This window comes from Geospiza fortis, unplaced genomic scaffold, assembly GCF_000277835.1.
Source record: "Geospiza fortis unplaced genomic scaffold, GeoFor_1.0 scaffold121, whole genome shotgun sequence".
Lineage (NCBI taxonomy): Eukaryota > Metazoa > Chordata > Aves > Passeriformes > Thraupidae > Geospiza > Geospiza fortis.
This window is the reverse complement of record NW_005054346.1, coordinates 2,786,522-2,807,177: the sequence shown is the minus strand read 5'-3', so window position 1 is coordinate 2,807,177 and position 20,656 is coordinate 2,786,522. Positions and strand designations below refer to the sequence as shown.

At 40.1% G+C, this 20,656-nt stretch overlaps 1 protein-coding gene across 1 annotated transcript; it reads left to right on the top strand.

Moving 5' to 3' along the window:
• The first annotated feature begins 60 nt into the window (after window positions 1–60).
• On the top strand, window positions 61–20,321 carry ADHFE1 (alcohol dehydrogenase iron containing 1). Its single transcript, XM_031058660.1, has 13 exons — window positions 61–132; window positions 3,020–3,063; window positions 3,233–3,286; window positions 4,338–4,492; window positions 4,663–4,859; window positions 5,265–5,342; window positions 6,493–6,598; window positions 7,850–8,002; window positions 9,160–9,258; window positions 10,196–10,274; window positions 10,427–10,523; window positions 13,739–13,896; window positions 17,456–20,321. The coding sequence occupies exons 3-13, from the start codon at window positions 3,233–3,235 to the stop codon at window positions 17,537–17,539; spliced, it is 1,260 nt and encodes a 419-aa protein (XP_030914520.1). The 5' UTR covers window positions 61–132; window positions 3,020–3,063; the 3' UTR covers window positions 17,540–20,321.
• The last annotated feature ends 335 nt before the right edge of the window (window positions 20,322–20,656 follow it).

Genomic DNA, 20,656 nt, shown 5'->3' with positions numbered 1-20,656 from the left:
GGTGCTTACAGGAGACTTCTAGGACGTAAAGCCTTAGTTTTCTGCTTTAGTTTTCCCCCTTTAACCATACCCTTTTTTTTAACATTTTAACTAGTTGTCGGTGCCCGAGCCATGGCCACACTTATTCCCAAGGTAAGACTTAAATTTGTTTCTCCAAAATAATTCTGTAGAAGGCCGTGGCCCTGCAGAGGGTATGTATCCATGCAGCCTGGGCAGAGGGTGCAGGGAACAGCTGGGAAGGAACAGTCTAAAGGAGAAGGTGAACGGCCTGTTATTTTGCAGCTGTACAGTGCTAGGGATTATTGTTGGACAGAGTCACTGCTCCCACATGTGAAAAACGCCAGTCACTTGTTTTTAAAATTTTAAAAGTTTAATAGTAATAAAGTGGTTATAAAAATAGTAATACAATTAGAGTAATAATAATTTGGACAATTTGAATTAGGACAATATGAGACAATAGAAACAAAGAGTTACGGACGTACAGGTACCTTTTTCTGGGCAGCACGAGCCCGAAAAAGGACCCCCGTTAAAAAAGGATTAACCCTTAAAAACAACAGCCTGTTGCATATTCATACACTTCATACATTATGCATAAATTCCATTCAAATACAGAATTCTGTCTGGTCAGTGTCAACTTCTTCCTCTGAATCCTTACAGCACCTTCGAGGAGGAAAGAAGTTTGTTTCTTCTGATAATGGAGCAATAAATTCTTTTTCTCTGAAAGATTTAGGTGTCCTGTGGCTGCTATCTCACTGCAAGACCTTTCTTTTAAAAAGGTATCCTCCATAGCATAGTTTCTATTTTAACATTTTTTTATAACCTAAAACTATATTTAACACACTACTTAAGAGAATTAATACAGCATTACTTTGTAACACAACACATATAATATTCACTTTAATATTTGCAAAAAGCCAATCATAAAATACACCTTTTTCACACACATAAAACACAGTGACTGCCTCCTGTCCCCTCCCTCCCCATGCCATGGGGCCAGTTGATCTGAACTTTGCTCTGGCTGTCATCACCTGAACCATCTCAACTTTAGATCTGCTTTTGGATACACACATGTTGCACAAGAAAAGAAACAGGAAGATATGGATAAAAAGTAGCCTTTCACAAAGGTGTGTGTTGGCCCGGGGAATAAAATCTCCTCAGGCTTTTTATACAGTCAGTCCCAAGAAAGCAGCTCACTTAGGCCAGGATTGTGAACTGTGAGCAGGGGAGCTGTGCTGACTTACCCCAGTCAGCCTAGGAGGAGCTTCTGTTTGCATGGGCTGTAGGGAGGCTAGGAGAATAATCTGTCAGGCTCCAGATTGTTGGTAAATCTCCAGATCCACTAAATATTAGTGGTTTGAGCCATAATTTCAGTAATGTGTAACTCTAAGTAGCATGGTTTCACGTGCATAGAACACTTTGTAAAGAATTGACATTGTCATTTTACATATGGAAAAGCTATTTATATGTTCAGATACTTGTTTTGCCCAAGACCATCCATACAGCAAGATGATAGTGTAGCTGAGAAATAGAATTTCATTCTTTTGCTTGTCTGCTTGATGACCTACTCAGTCAATTCAAACTAAGCTCTTGCTAAACTTGAGTTAAGAACCCTCAAGAAGCCTGAGTTAAGAACCCTCTCTGAAAGTTTTAGGCAGCAATAGAGTCTATAGCATAGCGAGATGGTATCAGTTTAGCAAATCTCTAAATAGTGGGAACTGATTGAATAGTGGCTATAGCTGAAAAAAACCCACCAAACTTCTTTGGGTTTCTTGGCAGTGTTCAAGGAAATAGTACAATATTTGAACTCAGTAAAATTGACCCTGAAAGTTAAGTTTGGTTCAAGAATGTAACAGCAGGGTGTCTATTGTACTATCAGAAAACAAGAGAGTAAATGGTTTGGACATGTCCTTAGCCTGTCAAATTAATGACTGAAAGTACAGCAGACTCCAGCTCCAGGAGAGGTCAAACATGTACAGCCTGGCAAGAGGTGGCAATGAAAGAGCTGATAGCAGCTGGCCTGTGCCTGAATAGAAAGTACATAAAGGGTTTTAATACATCTATCTGTTACTGTTGTGGGTCAGTGCTTCAGTGCACCCCAGCGTGTCTGTAAGCCTCATTATCATGGTGTCACTCATTGGATCGGAATCCAAATTGTGTATTTTCAATTAATATAGCAGACATAAGGCATGCCTGCAGCAGGAAGAGCAGAGTGCTTTGCTTGGTGTTTTCTTGGAGAAGAATGGTCAGTTTCAGTTGATACAGTTTTCTTTACTCTATGGCAAAATCAGAATATGCCAGAAATTGAGTTTTAACAAGTCATGCAAAAATGACATGGCAGAGAGAAGCTGTGACTGAAATACTGTCCTTGTAAATATCTTCTAATTAAAGTTAATATTAACACATTGATTCTTATTTATTATTAGCAGTGCACATGGTAATTTTCTAGCAAACAATTCTGTTTCATCTGCATGTTCAGAAGGCAGAAGTAAAAAGAAGTGTAAACACCTGTTAGTATAGCTCCCATACATACATAAGGTGTTCTCTATCCAGGTGCATAAAGATTATGTCTCATGAATTTGTCTTAAACGTTGTTCCAAAGGTTACCATGTAGCCCCTAAGCATTTCTAGCGCCTCTCAGCTTGTATGTAGCAGCCTGAGTGCTCCACACATACTCAGTTCTACTTTTTTATCTGCTATTCTGCTCTTTGTAGACTGCAAGCAAACTCTCATGCAGCCTTCCTGCTAATTTATTCAGTTTTTATAAAAAATACTTAATTCTTGAAAAAACTTGAAAAACTCACTTGTTTTGTTGAATTATATGAGTCAGATCAAGTACTTGGATCATTTAATCTCATGAACAGCAAGAGATGAAATGGGTAACTGTTATCCAGGCAAGCTGAGACGACCTGTGGAAATATGTTAGTGATTCTAAAAGCAAGGGAATCTGTCAACTCTAGAGCTGAGAAACAGATTGAAATAATTTATTGTTTCCTAATCTGCTGTTTTATTTCCATTCCAGTTCCTGAACGGCCCACTCTGAGGAGTACAGACTATGCATTTGAGGTAGATTTAATAATAAAATATGTTTCATTTAAAAGTTGTACAAACAATACTTCTTGACAAATATGGCACTTAACAAATATTTACATTATCAAATATTTATATTTCACTTTGAATGAGTAGGGCCAGATGCCATTTTTGTTGAGAAAAAGAAATGTTCTTTTTTTTATAGATGGCCATTTCAAACATCCGATATGGAGAAGGAGTTACAAAAGAGATTGGCATGGTAAGCTGCTGTGGTGTGAGTCCATCCCTGGTAAAAAGTTATTTTCTGCAGGGCTGCCAGTGCTATCAATCCCCTTAATAAAGGAAAGCTTATATATGGTGTGGTCCAATGTGTCAGTGCACAAAGGTCAGAGCATACTGTTGGTTGAAGAACAGAAGCCTGGTGCATCAGTGGTGCAGTGGTATATGAAATGCAGCTCAGGGGATAATTGGGTCATTGATACTTTGCTACAAGTATGCAACAGTGTTTTTCTCTGACAGGATGTTTATTTCAGAAAGTTTTGAATCCTGCTGACTCACCAGGATTTTCTCAAGATCGCTTTCATCTTTCTAGCTCTCATTAACTCAATCAGAGACTTTCTATTATATTAGCTAGATATTCATTCAGCTCTCAGCTTGCCCTGTGTAAGTGTAGAATTTTTGTTTCAGCACTGTGAGATGGTTCACCTGAGTACATTGTTCCAGTGTGCTTTTATCACAGCCTTTTTTCATTAATCATTTTCCTCCTTTTTGGCATTTCTAGCATTAATATATCTCTTTTTTATTTGAAAATTTGTGAAGTAAAATTATAGTCAGACAGTAAATGAAATTAGACAGAACCTGTCTTTAAACAGCACTAGAATAATTTATACATATTGTATAGCTATTGTGACAACTTAGCAAAGGTTAGGATGTAGCATTATTTTTCTTCCTTTTGCCACCTCATTTTGATTTTTCATCAATAAATAAATAAATAAATATTCAGTATTTCATTTTTAATGCTGTGCTTTGGTAGGCAGTTAATGGAAACAATCTGTGAAAAGGCCTTTTTTATTCTCAAGGAACTCAGGAAAAAATACTTTAAAATTTTATTCTGCTTTCTCTATTCTACATGTGTGTGGTTAATTCTCTTTTTCTTCAGCTGATATGGTTTTAAAAATTTTGCAATAACCAATTATTTTTAAGTCAGGGTTTTATTATTATCAAATGGTTCAGTTCACTTGGATTAGTGTTTAAATAGTGATGTGTATGATTTTATACCAGTTGTTTGGTTTTTTGATTCATTATTGTAGGACCTGCAGAATCTTGGTGCTAGAAGAGTTTGTTTGATGACAGATAAAAACCTCTCCAAACTCCCTCCTGTAAATGCAGTATTGAACTCCTTGGCAAAATATGGTATAAACTTTCAAATATATGATAATGTACGTGTGGAGCCAACAGACCAAAGGTACAATTTGCTTCTGACAGTGCATTTCTCCAAGTAGTGCCTAGGCCTTTACAGGACTTCATATGGCTTTTTAAACACCTCCTTGTGGCCTGCATGCTGGTCTTAATAGTTAGTTTCCCTGTGTACTGGTTTTATCCTGACTAATTGGAAAATCTTTCTTGTGTCCTAAGTTTCCTGGATGCCATCCAATTTGCTAAAAAGGGCGAGTTTGATGCTTATGTTGCTGTTGGAGGTGGCTCTGTGATAGACACCTGCAAAGCTGCCAACCTGTATGCAGCCAGCCCTTCAGCAGAATTCCTGGATTATGTCAATGCTCCTATTGGGAAAGGGAAGCCGGTCACTGTGCCCCTCAAGCCACTCATTGCAGGTAAAGCATGAGGAGAGTCTGTGGAGACATGGGGCAAGGGGAAGGTAAGGCATTCTACACTCCCTGATATTTCTACTGAAATCAGTTTACTGTGGCTGTTTCAGCTTCCTCTGGGCTAACTTCTCCTCTAGTTGTATTCAGCAGTCATTTTGCTGTTTAATTCAGTGGAGGTAAAATCAGAGGTTTTATCCTTACTTTGTCTTGTTTAGCTCAGCTAGACTCCTTTACTGAGAAAAGAGATCAAAGTAGCAGTTTCCCTTTGATCTCTTGGCTTTGGATCAGGGATACCTCCAAGATTTCCTGGGCCCTGTATTTTGGGTGGTGTTACTATTGTGGTTTTATTATTTAAATTGCAGTATTATACATTTCTTCTTATTTGTTGTTATCTCCATTCTTCCTTTTAAGTTCCTACAACATCTGGCACTGGAAGTGAAACCACTGGTGTTGCCATTTTTGACTTCAAAGAACTAAAAGTTAAAACCGGTAAGGTTTTGGTGCTTTATTTTGGGGTTTTTTTTGTTTGTTTTGTGGAGGTTTTTGTGTGTTATTCAAGACAATTGCTTTTCCCATGTCTGTTATTTCCCTGCCTTGAAAGGAAAGGATGCTGCATGTCATTTCAGGTGTCATTTTGTTTGATTCAACAGCCACAGGCAAATTTTAAAAGCTTAAAGGTTTCCTCCTTGAATTAAATTTATATCATATTAACATAATGAAATACCTATGTAATACAGTGGATTATAGTTTGAAGGCAAAACAGGAAACTAAAATCTTTCAAGTCCTTAAATGGCAGAAAATGTTAATTGCAAAGGAAATTTCTACTTATATTCAGGGTCAACCAACTGTTCCTTATTTCCTCTGTATTTTTCTTTCTACTTTTAAGACTTCTTTTTCTTTGTTGTGTAATTGCAACCAAATGTTCCTTTTCCTGACTTTGGCAACCTCAGGCCTGGGATGCTGTGCAAGTGAGGGACACTGTCTTCCTTTGGCCTTTTCATCCCTGGCAAATAAAGATTAAGGCTAAAATGTCATCTTGAGCTTCACAGCTGTTTAAGGTTTTGCTTCTAAACATGTGGATATTATACACCACACAGTCTGCAGAACTCAGGACCCAGATGGGTGTGCTAAGGAGACAATAGCTCGAGTTTTCTAGTCTATATGTAGTCAATCAGTCTGTCTGTCTCTCTCAGAGCTACATCTTTGCGCCCTTAACTGAAATACAAGGGCATGGTTATTACAGATGCTGAAGACAGCAATTGGCAATAACAATTGATTGCAGGTACAAACCAGTTTTGCCTTCTGCCTGTCCACAGAAGATACAAATCTAAGAATACTGCAGATGCCACAGACATCTTGCAAGGCTGCTCAGGGAGGGTTGCAAACAGAGAGAGAGAACGTTGTCTGGTAAAATCCACTTCAGGCAAAAGTCTCAAATCATGTAACTCTTTTAGACAGACTTCACCATCAGTTTACATACATAAATACTCTCTACCCTCTCCTCTCTCTCTTTGCTTTCATGTTCATAGTTTCAAATATTTTTTCCTTCCTTATTGTCATGTTTTGAACATTAAGCTTAACTTGTCCTATTGTGTTGCAAAACGTCTTTAACAGATTTTCCTCCCTTTGCACATTGCAGGTATTGCTTCAAGAGCCATTAAGCCCACGTTAGGCATCATTGATCCTTTGCACACACTGTCTATGCCTGAACGAATCGTGGCCAACAGTGGCTTTGATGTGCTTTGGTGAGTTTTCTGCATAGGCTGCTACTTGGATTTATTTAAATTTTGTATTTTTACTATGGTGATTGTAGAAAAAATGTATTTTGAGAGCACAAGAGGATAAGAGGATGAACTTTTTTCTCTGTTTGCTGTTCTTGTTAAGGTGAGCTCTGTCAGACTTTCCTCTTCCTTAGTTTCACTGCCTCCCTCAGAATGTATGGAAACAAATCCTGCATTTGCAGAAATTTGAATGTTTTTGCAGTGCACTGGAGAAATTGTTTGCTTCCAGAATAGCTGTTCAGGGAAGAGAGTCCAGGTGTCCCTTTTTAAGGGATCATGGAGATAGATGATTAATCACAATTGTAATAGCATTTATCATGAATCACAGACATGGCAGGGAATAGAGAATAAGAATTTTCTAACAAAAGCCATGATGTGTCAATAAAAATTCGCAAAAGCTTGTGAGATACTAGCAGGTCTTCACCCAGATATGGTCATCTTTGGAACCAATCTCATAGTTTGCTTTTCACTTGGCACAAAATTTTATTCATATCAAACTTAAGCTTAACTGCACAAAATGCATTGACATTTCTTTTTTGAGAGCCATAGCTTACTTTTCTTCTGGGTGCTATGTATATTTAAGTATTAGATATGTAATGAAACTGTGACTTCTCAAGCGTGGTGAAGGACCCTGGCCTGCAATGCCTCTAATGGAAAAAAGGCATTTGTTCATCATCAAACAAATGGTTTGTATGTAGTTTCGTTTATCTTAATAGAGTCATATAGGCAGTGCGTCTTCTTTATGTGGTCAGATTCATGAGTGTCTGGGAGATGAGACTATTGGCAGTTCCACTTAGCTTAAATATCACCCATAATTTTTTTAAGGTCAGTACTTCTAAAAGAAAAGTACCCTATGAAGTTTCCAGTGCTAAAGTCTCTTATGGTTCTTGTCCTACAGAAAGGAAATGCACTCATTGCACATGCACAGCCCTCTTCAGTGAAAAACACTACAGGTGCTGGTGCATCCAACCAGGCTTTTAGCAGGTGTGAGCTGATAGAAGGGGACTGTGTTTAGATTGCCTTCTGTGCATGTGTGGGAGAGGAAGTGCTCTGGAGGTGCTGGCCCAGCATTCTTCCACTGTCTGTGAGATTGTATTTCTTGTTTCAGCACCCGTTGGACATCAGAAATAAAAAAGAACCTGCTTTCAAAGGACAGCAGGGCAGTAAAAGGGAGCTCTCCCCCTTAAGTAATTAATTTCTCCATCTTTCTGTTAGCCATGCCCTGGAGTCGTACACTGCTCTCCCTTACCACCAGCGCAGGCCCTGCCCCTCCAACCCCATCGAGCGCCCCGCCTACCAGGGCAGCAACCCCATCAGCGACGTCTGGGCTCTGCACGCTCTGAGAATTGTCGCTAAATACCTGAAAAGGTAACAGACTTAACAGCCATCCCCTCTGCGGGGTGCTCAGTACACAGTGCCCCAAAGGGAGTGCCTGCAAGAATGGACATTTTAGGCTGGGATGAGGCAAGCTGCAACATTAAGCTTTTGTTTTCTAGATTTTTATTAAATAAAGCAAAATAGTTTTCTGATAAAATTCCAAATTTCAGATAAAATTGGGATTAGTAGTTTGTCTTGAGGAGGTAGCTTTTTAATGCTTCTGTGAATCTGTTCTTGAAGTCCTCAGTTAAAGGTATTTCAAGCTGTTCAGTTAATATGGGAGGAGAATTTACTTTTCTTTTTTTCAAGAACTTCCTTTCTATGACAGTATAAGGGGAATATGTAACAAACTGAATAAAATACTGCTGATGTTATTTCTGTGGCCTTCAGTGTAAATTAAGATACTTGCACACCCATCAAGAAGGTAATGACATGCAATTATGAATGTGCAAAAATATGCATTTATTGCAAGCCTGCTCATTCTTAGAAGACCTTCAGTTTAGAATAGGTATTGCCTTAGCTGGGGGTTGGTTTTGATCTCTGCCAATAAAGTTTTAGCCTCTTTACAGCTTTTGCATATCATTTGCACTTCTATTAACGATCAGTGTGGGGTTTTTTTGAAAAATCTTTTCCCAGTACCTCGTGAGTCAAAATGGTTTTTGTTCCATCTATTCATGAGGCATTTTCTCCTTACTGTCAAACTGCCCAAGAATCCTGAGGCATAGGAAGGCAGGGAATCCTGTCTTCTTCCCACAGAGGTGGTGGGGTCTAGGGCACCACCTAATGAGATGGTGAGAAAGCTGGAGTGATCCTGGAGCCATACATAGAATTTACCAAAGATTCTAACTGGAATTTTTTAATTCACCACTGAATTGAATATGGTTAAATCCACTCTATTTACTTGTTTTTTGGAAAAGTGAAAGGAAGCTTGCCCTTCAGTGAACCGGTATGATCTACATAAGTGATCCAGATGCAGGCTTATTCTTTTACCGAAGCGTGACTTGATTCCATTTCCACCATTTTAATCTCAGCTTATCTTTTAGATTTTTTGTGTATCTGTCCATAAAGAAGCCCTCTCTCCCTTCTCCCTCCTGAATCACCAATCTGTTTGTGAATTCACTGGTACCATTTGCCTCCATGGTGCACAGAGCCATCAGAAACCCCGAAGACCGTGAAGCAAGAGCCAACATGCACCTGGCAAGTGCTTTTGCTGGTATTGGCTTTGGCAATGCTGGTGTCCATCTCTGGTGAGTACAGAGAAATAGTAACCCCATCTGAGGTCAGCTTACAGCTAGTGTTTGTTTCAGATTGTCAAAGATGCTGCTGCCCTTGTTGCTGAATGTAGACTAAGGGATTGTAGCCTGGCCTGTGATGCTGAAGGACCTGTGTGTTGTGACAAAGTGGTGGGCTCCTGTCATTTATGTGTGTAAGGATTGTGTATTCTTGGGCTGTGATACTCAAAAACAGTCACGTGAAAATTACAAAACACAGCCTTCTTTACCTTCCTTGGTAGCAAAAACAAGAGTAAAAAAGTCAATGACATTTATGATGTTAGATTCCGTGCCAGCTGTTCCGCAGTGAGACAGCGATGATGTAATCCTGAGTTTTTCCTGCACTGATGCAATTATCTGTAAGTTGTCTGTGGGATAGGCAATCAGCAGTCTGAAATGAGCTGTAATTAATATTGCAAGGCAATATAGTGTCATTTGGATGAACATCTTAAAGAAGCAAAGCCTAAAAGTGAATTGTGTACAGAAGTTATTAGCAGTCATTCTCTTCAGAGACCTTTCTTTCATTCCTTTTCTTTGAGCAAGTCTACTTTTATAATTATATCTTAAAGTTTCTTTTTTTCAGACAGTGTGGACACATAGGTATGCAGACTATGATATTTTTGGCATATTTACATTACTTTAGGAACTGAAGATCTTTCAGTTCAGTCAGTGAAGTAATATAACTTCACCCTCACCAAGTAAGGAGGTACTGTTTTTTCCAGCTAGGTCCCTGAGGTGCAGAGGGATGAGGGTTTTCTGTACCTAACATCCACATCATACCTGTCAATACCTTCTGAGAATCTGTACTGAAGAGACATGCATACTGAAAACTGACCACAGAAGGGACTGAACACAAATTTTCCAAATACCGGGAGAGCTGCCCTAACCACTCTCTCTCTGCTCTCTGTTCCAGCCATGGAATGTCTTACCCTATTTCTGGTTTGGTGAAAACTTACAAACCAAAGGATTATAATGTGGATCACTCTTTAGTGGTAAAACTTGTTTATTTTGGGGGTTTTTAATATACATTTCAAATATCTGTTATCTGTCATTAATGAGCATTAAAGTCCATTGAAGTTAAAAGTGCATGTCCTCTTGACGTGTTTTATTTTTTTTTCTTTTTCTTTTTTTTTTTTTTCCCCAGCCTCATGGCCTTTCTGTGGTGCTGACATCCCCAGCAGTGTTTGCTTTCACAGCACAGATGCATCCTGAACGGCATTTAGAAGCTGCAGAGATTCTAGGTAGGAACCTCTGTAGGTACAGTTCTCGCGTACAAATGGAATTCTTTCCAAAATTACATTTTGAGATTGAAAAAAGCTGTGTGCAAGCAATTGTCATTGGTTGTTGGGAGGGGTTTAAGTTTAGAAAACACGATTGTGGAATTAGATGTCACACAAATTAGATAGAATAATGCTGAATTTTGATATTGTATGATGTGATTAGAGGAGCAAGCTGGAGAAATCCGATTCTTGGCTAGAAAAGTGGACAGCTGACATTAACTGGAGGTCTGTTGCAAATCAAACAAGAGTAGCTGTGATTGGCACAACTCTTGTCACTTCATGAAGAGTAGTTATTACAAAGTGAACCAGTACTCAGGGGCATTTGTTGGCTAAAAGGAAGTATTTTCCCTAACAAATTCCCTGCTGTGGCAGTGAATTAGAACAGTGATATTTTGAATCACTCCTGCTCTTTTTTCCATGGCACACAGCTGTGGGTTTTGGTCTTTCTAATGTAGGCCTAAGCTTGTTTGTAGGTGTTGGAATTTCTCAGTGGCTGATGCCAAGGGAAAGCTTTTCCTGGAGTAGCTCTTCTGTGGACACATATGTAATGGCTAAAAAGAGATTAATGAACAAAATGGCCTTTTCTGCTTTTTAGCAGAATAAACGTGAATGCTGCAAGCTGACAGCTCATTTAAAGGTTATTTTGTCATACAGTGCCTTGTTATGTTACAGCCCATCACCAAAGGGTGTCCTAAGAGAAAGGATAGCTCTTAATTATACCTCCAGCATGACTGTGTGCAATAAACCAGCTTCCAGTGATGTAGTCTCAGAGCTGTTAGCAGTCTGGCTGTGACAGCATGGCTCTGCACTGAGCTAATTTATTTGTCTAAGGTCAGGGGCTTTGCCTGCACTAAGTTTGTGTCGTGGCTACACTGCTGCTAAAACACATGCTGGCCAAGGAACAGTCACAGCCACATGCACAGCAGTGCAGGCAGTGGAGAAAAAGTGGTTAGGTCAACTCTCTTGGTATTTGGAAAATTTGTGTTCAGTCCCTTGTATGGTCAGCCTTCTGTATGCAAGTCACAGCAGTCCAGTCACATGTATGACCTGCTTTTGTAAGTAATCTCAAAGCAGTGGGGATCTCAAGAAGAATGGGACTTTAATATAGACATTTTACAGTATTTTATACATAGTATAAATATTTTATATATGCTGTATTATTTTATAGTATTTTATATATTTTATAGTATTTTATAGAGGATGTAAAACAACATGGTCAGAAAAACTACATTGGGTGAAAGTTCTGTTTATTTCATAAACAGTCTGTGAGGTTGTTCAGGCTTCCTCTAAAGTATGCTGTCCTGCCTATGGTCAAAACCAAAACACAAACTTAGCTGGAGTCATATACTGAGCTAATAAATATCTGTGTTCCTACAGCAATAACAGACAACTAAAATTAGTTGAACAAAATGTGTCTGCATAACTGGTCAGCACAGCATAGCAGAAATTTTCAGCTCTGGCTCTTGTTTTAAAACAAGTGACTGAAAAGCTTTTCCCTTAGGTTTTGTGGTATTAACTTCTGCCATAAATTGTGTCTCTAAAAGTTCTGTTAATTTCTCAGTAGAAAGTTTAACTACGTCATTGTGTGCCTTGCTGGAAAGGGATTCTGCTGAAAACATGTCACGTGGGATTGAATTTATTAATTCCCATCTGGGGTGTTTACTTCTGAGTCCACTCCAGAGTCCAACTGACTACAGTAGCTGATTCAAATCTGTCATGTTGCCAAATGCAATGACTAAGAAAGTATTTTATGACATGAAGCAGATTACTAAATAGTTATGTTGTGTGTATGTACAGCTGTGAATTTGGGTACAGCTAGAAAAAGTCTAATACCTCCCTGGATGGATTCCTAAACAGTTGAAATAGGTGTGCATGTGGCCAGAGATTTTCTAACAGCAATTAAAGACTGATGAATCTTTTAAGCTGAGCAAAAAGAAAGTACTAGAACTATAGTAATATTTTAAAACTTCCAACCACATTTACTGTCATATTTTCTCCTCCTCCCTTTCCCTTTTACTTTACCATCTGAAGATAGAGGTTTCATGTCTTTTTGCTGTGGAGTTACCCCTCCACAGCAAAACCCAGGATAAACTCAGACTTCATGGCATAGCCCCAATAGCACAAGACTTTGTACAAGACTCTCTCATATCTTATCTATAATTTTTTCCCAGACATTATTTACTACATTACTGCCAGCCTTACTACCTGAATATCTGAGCTCTTCAAGTGAGCTTGTAGGTCTCCTGTTCACTTAACTCCCTTTGAATGTTACACTGAGCTGTGTGAGGATCACAGAAGGTATTTTTCCTGTAGCTATGTATTGCTCTTACTCATCTCTCAGTGTGGCACTTGGACCTAACATAGTTCTGCTGTAACATCACTGAGGTCACACAGAGAACCAATTTAGCTCAGGTTACATTGAAAGAAATCATATGGAGGAACTTGGGTCTCCTGTTTGGACACACTTTTATTATTACTTTTATGTAAGTCCTGAACATTCGTTGAAGAAGGGAACGCGAGCTATTCTGTAAGAAATATTTATAATCTTTCATTTTGTATTGGTGTTTTCATTACTGTTCAGTAGTTGTCTCAAAGAGAGCAGTTCCTCCTCTTCAGTTCTACAGTACCCTACACAAGTCAGTGCATATTCAAACAGCAATAAATTTAGAATTTACTCAGCGTGCTGAACACTGCCCTGCTGTCTCCTGCCTTTTTCAGCCCACATGCTGTAGTCCTCTCTGTCGATGTGTAATTGAACAGAACAGTCCTCTAGATGTCAGCAAACTCAAGGCCTTAAAATGAAGTTAGCATTTGGCACACTGTCCATACAAATAAATACCACTGATGTTCATGCATTAGCTGCTTTCCTCCCGGCAGTTAGTCAGACTCAAAAGTGCTTCTCCCTGTGAGCACAGAGGGAAAGGAAGTTAACCTCATGTGGCAGTTAGTCTTTCTGGCAGCAGTTAATGTGCCTCTGATCTTGTTTTATTTCACCTTTCACAAACCATTCCAACTGTAAAATGAGGACTGATTCCTCTTTTTACTCCATGTTGCTTTTAGGGCAGGGGCTGTTATGTATGGATATGTATTCAGCTGATATTATGATTAAATTAAGTCCAGGACAGGCTTCCTCTGCTCTCTCCACCCTACAGTCAAGGCATTATGTCTTATTTTAGGAGCTGACATCCGCACTGCCAGAATCAAAGATGCTGGGCTTATTTTGGCAGACACTCTCCGGAAATTCCTATTTGATCTGAATGTTGATGATGGCTTGGCTGCAATTGGTTATTCCAAAGCAGACATCCCTGCATTAGTCAAAGGCACTCTGCCTCAGGTAAGACAGAGAGCAAAACAGTTTTTCTTGTCAAATAAAATAGAACAGATTTTGGAAAAAAAACAGAAGTCTTCTTTTCCAGCAAGTTTTATTTCTATTCCTGCATGAAAATTATTTGAATGGAGAAAATTATGGATAGTCAACTGTATATTGTTTCACTCCACAGCTTAGGTTTTTCTTTTCAGTGGGATGGAGTGCATGCTGCAGTTTTCACATGGATACGGAAAAAAAGGGCTAAGTGTTTGGTTTGCTTTTTTTTAATGTTACAGTTTTAAAAAGAGGATGTTTTTCATAGGCCTGTGATCTTTGTAGTAAATACTGCTTTTTTCATAACTACCTCTCTTAATTATGTGTGCAGGTGGTCTATAGATAAAGCCTTAATACCAAGTGCTATCTGGTAAGAATGATCAAACTCACTTTGCATTAAACTTTCCATGTTGAGAAGTTGCATTTTTCTTCGCAGATGGCTTTTTTGTTACATTGACCCCCATCAGAATTTGAAATAAGGTCCCCTGGGATGATATAGATTAAACTTGTAATACCCTTTATTGTTTCAGTGCCCACAAAGACACTGCAAAAAGCAACACACCACTCTTAAAGCAAAATCCAGAGTCTTCCTTGTCAAAAGACAGTTTGATTCATATGATACAAACCTAGTATTTGTTCCCACCAAGTTGCAAGGGAAATATATACTATGGAGAAAGTGAAAATTTTTTAGGCCAAAAAGTTATTCACTTTTTACAGCAGATCCTGCATTGTTCTTCTCACTCATAAATCTCAGACCACCTTAGAACAGTTACATTAACAATAAATATTAATATTACTATTTTATACCTGAGACACTGACACAAAGGTGCAACTACTTAGGATCATGCACAACAGAGCAGTGACAAAGTCAGAAAGAAAACTAAGGTCTCTGAGCACCCATGAAGTAGGTTATGCATGTGCATTGTTATGGGGCATTTGGAGGGTTTGTTTTGATAAACATGTTTCTTTAAAACAAACATTGAATGCAAGTTTTGGTTAGCTGGGGAAGGGTTCTTCACCAAAAGATGTTTTTCTGTCTTCTTATGGCATTGGTGATTCATTGTACTGTGTAAAATGAGATGACCTAATAGTTTCTCAGCCCTTATTTTTTGGTATGAGATGTAACATGATGCAAATGTATCAGTGTTCCTTAACAATCTGTTAGTAACCACGGGTTAATCCATACAGTTTATTTTTTGGTATAATTTTTTTGCTTTTCATCTTGCAGTAGGTTTGCTTTATAATACAGCAATGGCCCGTTCACATCAGGAAAGCAATGTGGTGCAGTGGTGATAGCACTAAAAAGTTTGCCAAGTATATTCCATGCCATGAAGTGCAGGCTGCAGGGAAAAATGTAATCTGACTGTTGGGATTTGGGGTGGGAGCTCTGTTGGGACAGACATCCAGGCTTGAAGTTAAAACAGAATTTTATTTCCCTTCCTAAGTGAGGCTGTTGAAATTGATCTTGTTTACAGAGAGCAGTTATTCTAGCAAAGATGCTGTCTCAAAGTTCAGGGTGGCTGGGTGGTGGTATTTGAGAGGAGATGGGGTCACTGAAAATAAGAGATTGTGGAAGGGCTGTTCTCTGTCCACCCACCCCCTGCAGACATCCCAGAGGCAGCTACAGTGGGGCTGAGGCAGTGATGAGTCCAGAGCTGCTGGGTTTGGCACAGGACCAGGATGCACTGAGTCAGACTGAGGGAGCCAGGGCCTCACTGTCTGGGCACCAGCAAAGATCAGCAAGCTTGTGCTGAGGTAGTGATGGTGCCTCTGTGTCCAGGCACACGGGAGGAGCACCCATTTGCAGCCTTCTGTCACCAGAGCTGGGAAATGCTCCAGTCTGTCAGGCTGTCAGGCTGGCTGTCTCCTGTCACCCCCTGTGATTTTACAGATAAATCCAGACATCTCAGTGCACAGAGCTGCAAAACTGGCTTTGGTCCAGACAGTCCTAATATGATGAATTTATGAATACTTGAGCACTGTGTTGTTATATTTTGCATATTATGAGTCTGAAAAAAACAACACACTATTGCCCTGGTGCTGTTAGAATTTTCCATTTGGTTTCAAAACTGCATAGAAGAATCTTAGTCTTCTCTTTGGCTGGATCTCTGTGTGTAGCAGCACTGGTGTCAGCAGTGGGGAGAGAGGTACCATTTTATTGCCACTTATGCACCAGTGAATCTTCTGTAGGTAAAATTATGCACACAGAGCTGCACTTCTCAGACTCCTCACAAGCCATGCTAACCATGATTATGAGCTGTGAATACCTCACAGCTGACTTCTCACCACTGTTTCACGTTGATTTGGCAGTGTGGTGGCCTGGCTTGCCGTGTGACCACATCCAGCCTGCCACAGTCGCATCCCGCACGCCGGGGGAAGCGCGCGGCTGCAGCCCTGTGCTGTGGCATCGCCCTGCTTCCAGGGGGCTCAGCTGAGCCTCCTGCCCAGGCAGGGCACTGGGGAGCCCCTTCCCCTGCATACCACTCCCTGCCTCAGGCAAGGACCTCAGCAAATGATATCCACTGTCCACATGTGAAAAAAGGGGGAACTGTAAAGCTGGAGGGCAGTGTCTTCCACAAGGGAGATGTTCAAACAGGTTGCAGCAGAGGAAACTCTCTCTTGCCAAAACACACTTCATCTAAAGATAATATGTTCCTAGTATGGGCCTGGATTCTGTCTTTGCAGACATCTCTAACTCTCCCCGGTATTTCAGTAAATGTTTAAATCATTGGTTGTTGACAACATGAAAGTTCTAATCATGACCAGTATGAGTACACTGATGTTGGGCCCTTTCAGCTGACTGTTCCTGCAGTAACTGGGTATCTACACCTATGCAGCTCCTCATCCTCAGTAGCACAGGGCTTTTCTGAATTGCAGCCTCTGCCTTGGTGCTTATTTTGTCAAGCAGAGCACTAAAACACGTACCTGAGTTTCATTGCAGTCCCTGGGGCTTTAGCACCTGAACGTTCTGTTGAATCAGTGTCCAAATGAAGACCAACCACAATTCCTTTGTATTCTGATTCTGAGATATGGGGCTGTTTATTAAGCAGTTTCATAGTTTTCCTTTGCTGTGTCTCTTTTTCAGAGTCTGACTTACAAGTGCTGTTTATTCTCCCCATTTACAGCAGCTCCTGGGCCTTGAGAGGTGTAGTATTTTGAAAGTCTTGGTCCCTAAAACTCCATCTCCTTGTTCAGTGCTGGCAAATTAATTTTTAAATGGACTATATTCTCAGGATAATGTCCTCCAGTGTACGGACATCTGTGATGGAGAAGGCCTGTGTTTGCTGTGCTTGACTCGGAAACTGAACAGCATTCTGATCTTGCTTCTGTGTATTTAATTACGGGAATTTTAGCTTATGTGTTCTTGAAAGTACTGTACAGTTGATGATGCTTCAATTTAATTACTTGATTACTTATTTTGCAAAACTTTATTATTCCCTGTGAAGGATATTAGTACAGAGACACAGTCACCTACTGTTTCATTAATTTTATTGGTATCCATTTATAATCCAGTTTTTCTTTCATCTTGCAGGAGAGAGTGACTAAACTATCACCACGTCCCCAAACAGAAGAAGACTTATCTGCTCTCTTTGAGGCTTCCATGAAACTTTATTAGCTTAAACATGTTCTGGAAAGTGTGGTCTATTCTAACACAGAGGTAGTTTCTCATAGATACGGGACTGAATTTGTTTAGAGCATGGAAGAATTTGAGTAACTTTGACTTCTGTTCCATTGTACACTGCCAAAAGGTCACGTAATTCATCTTTAACTAAACACTGCTTTGAAGTGAGGACTTGACTGTGGTTTCTTTCTTGCTCAGTTGTCAGTGACATGGACTTGCATAAAAGTTGGAGCAGATTTCTTGCATTACTGAAGACTTTTTTGTGGTTCAGAGGTGGTCAAAGGTGTAAAAATGTTCTAAAGGATATTTCAAGCTATTTTGCAAATTATGCTTCTATTTAAATTATCCATATTTTGTTTTAAAAAGTCATGCTAGCTAAGAAATAATGAAGGTCATTTTTAATTAGGGAGGGGAAGTCCCCTGCAGAAAATGTCAGCTTACTGTATTCTGTTCTGCTTTATCATCTTTTTACCATCTGGCTTTGCTAAGAAGGCTGTTGAACTGGGGTGCTTTTTCATTATTTGATTAGGAAAAATCTGCACACTTCATAGCTGTCTGTAAAAGACTGCTTGGAAATTTGGTTTGAGTTAAAATTCTGACAGATATTGTCATACATTTATCTTTCCTCTTATAATCTCTATAATTGTCATATATTTATCTTTCCTTTTATGTTCTATATGAGGTGCTCTGTATGAGGAGCAAAACCAAAGTAAAGCATGGTCACACACTCAACAGGAACCATATAACAGCAAGACAGCATCCATCATGGTCATTCTGTCTGTCTGGAGGCAACATCCCCCCTTTGCTGCTGTGTTCTGTGGAAGGAAGCTCTCAACTGTATCTTGCTTTGCTGTGAATCAATTGCTTCTGCTGAGCATCAGTTGCTTCTGCTGAGCCCCTGCAGGTGCTGTCCCTGAGAGTGCAGCCACCAGCTTGAGGAAGTGGCTGTGTGCTGTGGTTCAGTATTAAAAAGAGGTGGTGAAGCATTTGGCTGCAGAGAGCCCCACAGGGAGCACTGGTTAAATGTGGGAAGGAGTGAGCACCTTCCGAGCAGTTAACCAGCTGGTTGGCTGTCAACTGAGAAAGGGAAGTGGGGCAGGGAGAAAGGAAACTAACATTTTAATATTATTTTCCTGTATTTAAAAAGTCCACGTGGTTGTGTGTACAGTTTGTTTCAATCAGATTCTGCTTCATGTTGGACTCTTTGAGCATCTGATTCATGCTGCTACCACAGCACAAGACAAATGAGAGAAGAGCCCCGTGGCTTCTGGGGTGCATATTTCTTTCTGCTGGGGAGGGAGCACTTTTCACTCACCCTGCTGAAGTAGAAGGCTGTATGCTTGCACCTTTGCATTTGTGTATTTGTCTGATCAAGCTATTGCTGTCCTAGCATCTGAGGACAGATGTGTACTGGATATTGACACTGGATCCATTCCAGGCCTGTTAAAGCAGCTGGATGGATACTGGTTGTTTTTAGCATCAGAATGGATTTGGTGGCCGTTGGACTGCACTGCCACTGTGTGATACACATGTGATTCCATGTCCTTCTGAACCTTCCCCTCTGCTGAAATTGCCCACAAGTACCTCTGTCATGAAGGCTGATGTTGTAATAACAAGGGATTTATTTCATTATGTTGTGCAAAGTTGATATATTTAGAAAAAAAGAAAAATGTCAAAACCTTTTGCCCAACCCTGTTGTAAAGTCAGGCTGGATGAGGCTCTGTACCCAGTCTAGTGAAAGATGTTCCTGCCCATGGCAGGGAGGTTAGAACTAGATCTTTAAGATCTCTTCCAGCCCAAACCATTCTATGGTTCTGTATAAACTTTTGGCCTCTTTTATCTTTCCCCTCCTGTTTTTCTCCTATCTGTGGTAGCAATACAGATTCATGAAGAGACAATCTTTTTGTCCAGGAGCCTAATTCATGGCAGTCCTGCTGTGTTTGGAGGGAATATACTGTCTGGGGAGCTGAGCAGCATGTGACTTCATCACTGCAGCAGAGCACTTTGATGGGAATGCTTTGGGAAGTAGGATAACTTCTTCCAGCACACTTCTTATCTGCCTTTTATGCCCGTATAGCAATTATTGGCAGGCTGCAGTTCTGTCAACTGACAGAATCTCACACTTAACTTCCTGTACCAGGTAACCTGCAGCTTCTGGTGGTTTATAAAATAAACCTCATACCCCCTTTGATACCCATATTTTACAGATGAGACCACGGAGTTTATGTAATACCTAACACAAGCAGATGGTGCTGTAACAGGGGACATTTCTGTTTTCCACACCTCTTTGGCTGCATCAAGGTCTTCAACTGCCTTAAATTGGTTGTGAAATCTCTCCCACAGACATCAGCTACATGTGAAAATCTGCATCATGGACATCAGTCTTTACCACCAATTATTAGTTACTAGTAGGGATTTTCTGAGGAAAAATCAAGAGAGCTCAAGTAGCCACAGAATGCTGGATGTGAGTGATGATGTGACAGGGTGTCACATCCTGGCTCCTGGGCAGTGGTAGTTTTATTCACAACTGAAGAGCTACATGGGGTTTTTCATGTATTATCTCACTAAATTACTCTGTACTGGTATTTCTTTGGGGAGTTGGGGTAACACTGTGAGTGCCCAGTGGTGGCTGGGCCTGTGTGTGAAATCTGGGAGGCTTGTTCTTGTGGCTCCTGTTACTGCTGTGCTACTCAAACCCTCAGTGGTGGATCTGTTAGTTTAGATTGTGCTGAAATGCAAATAACAGAAATAAAGTTTGTTTGAGAGCAGCATTTAACTCTGTATTCTCTGAGCTCTGTGCAGGTAAACACAACCCAAAACCTGGCCCTTGTGATCACTCACTCAGTCCATTTGCATTTATTAGATTAGCTCTGGGGAGCAAGTATGAACAAGTGCACATGTAGTGCTGGTGGAAATAGTTTACCAGCAGGTATAGTTTTATCTGGAGTACCAAATGAAAAACTCACTCACTTCACAAGGTAGAGCCTGCAGGATTGCTGCTTGGGATTTATAGTAGGTACAGTAGTTGGTCCATCCCCTCATTTGCCTTGCCTCTTTCCATACCAGTGCTGATTTTCTCAGCAGTTAAAAAGAGAATAAAGCAAAAAATAT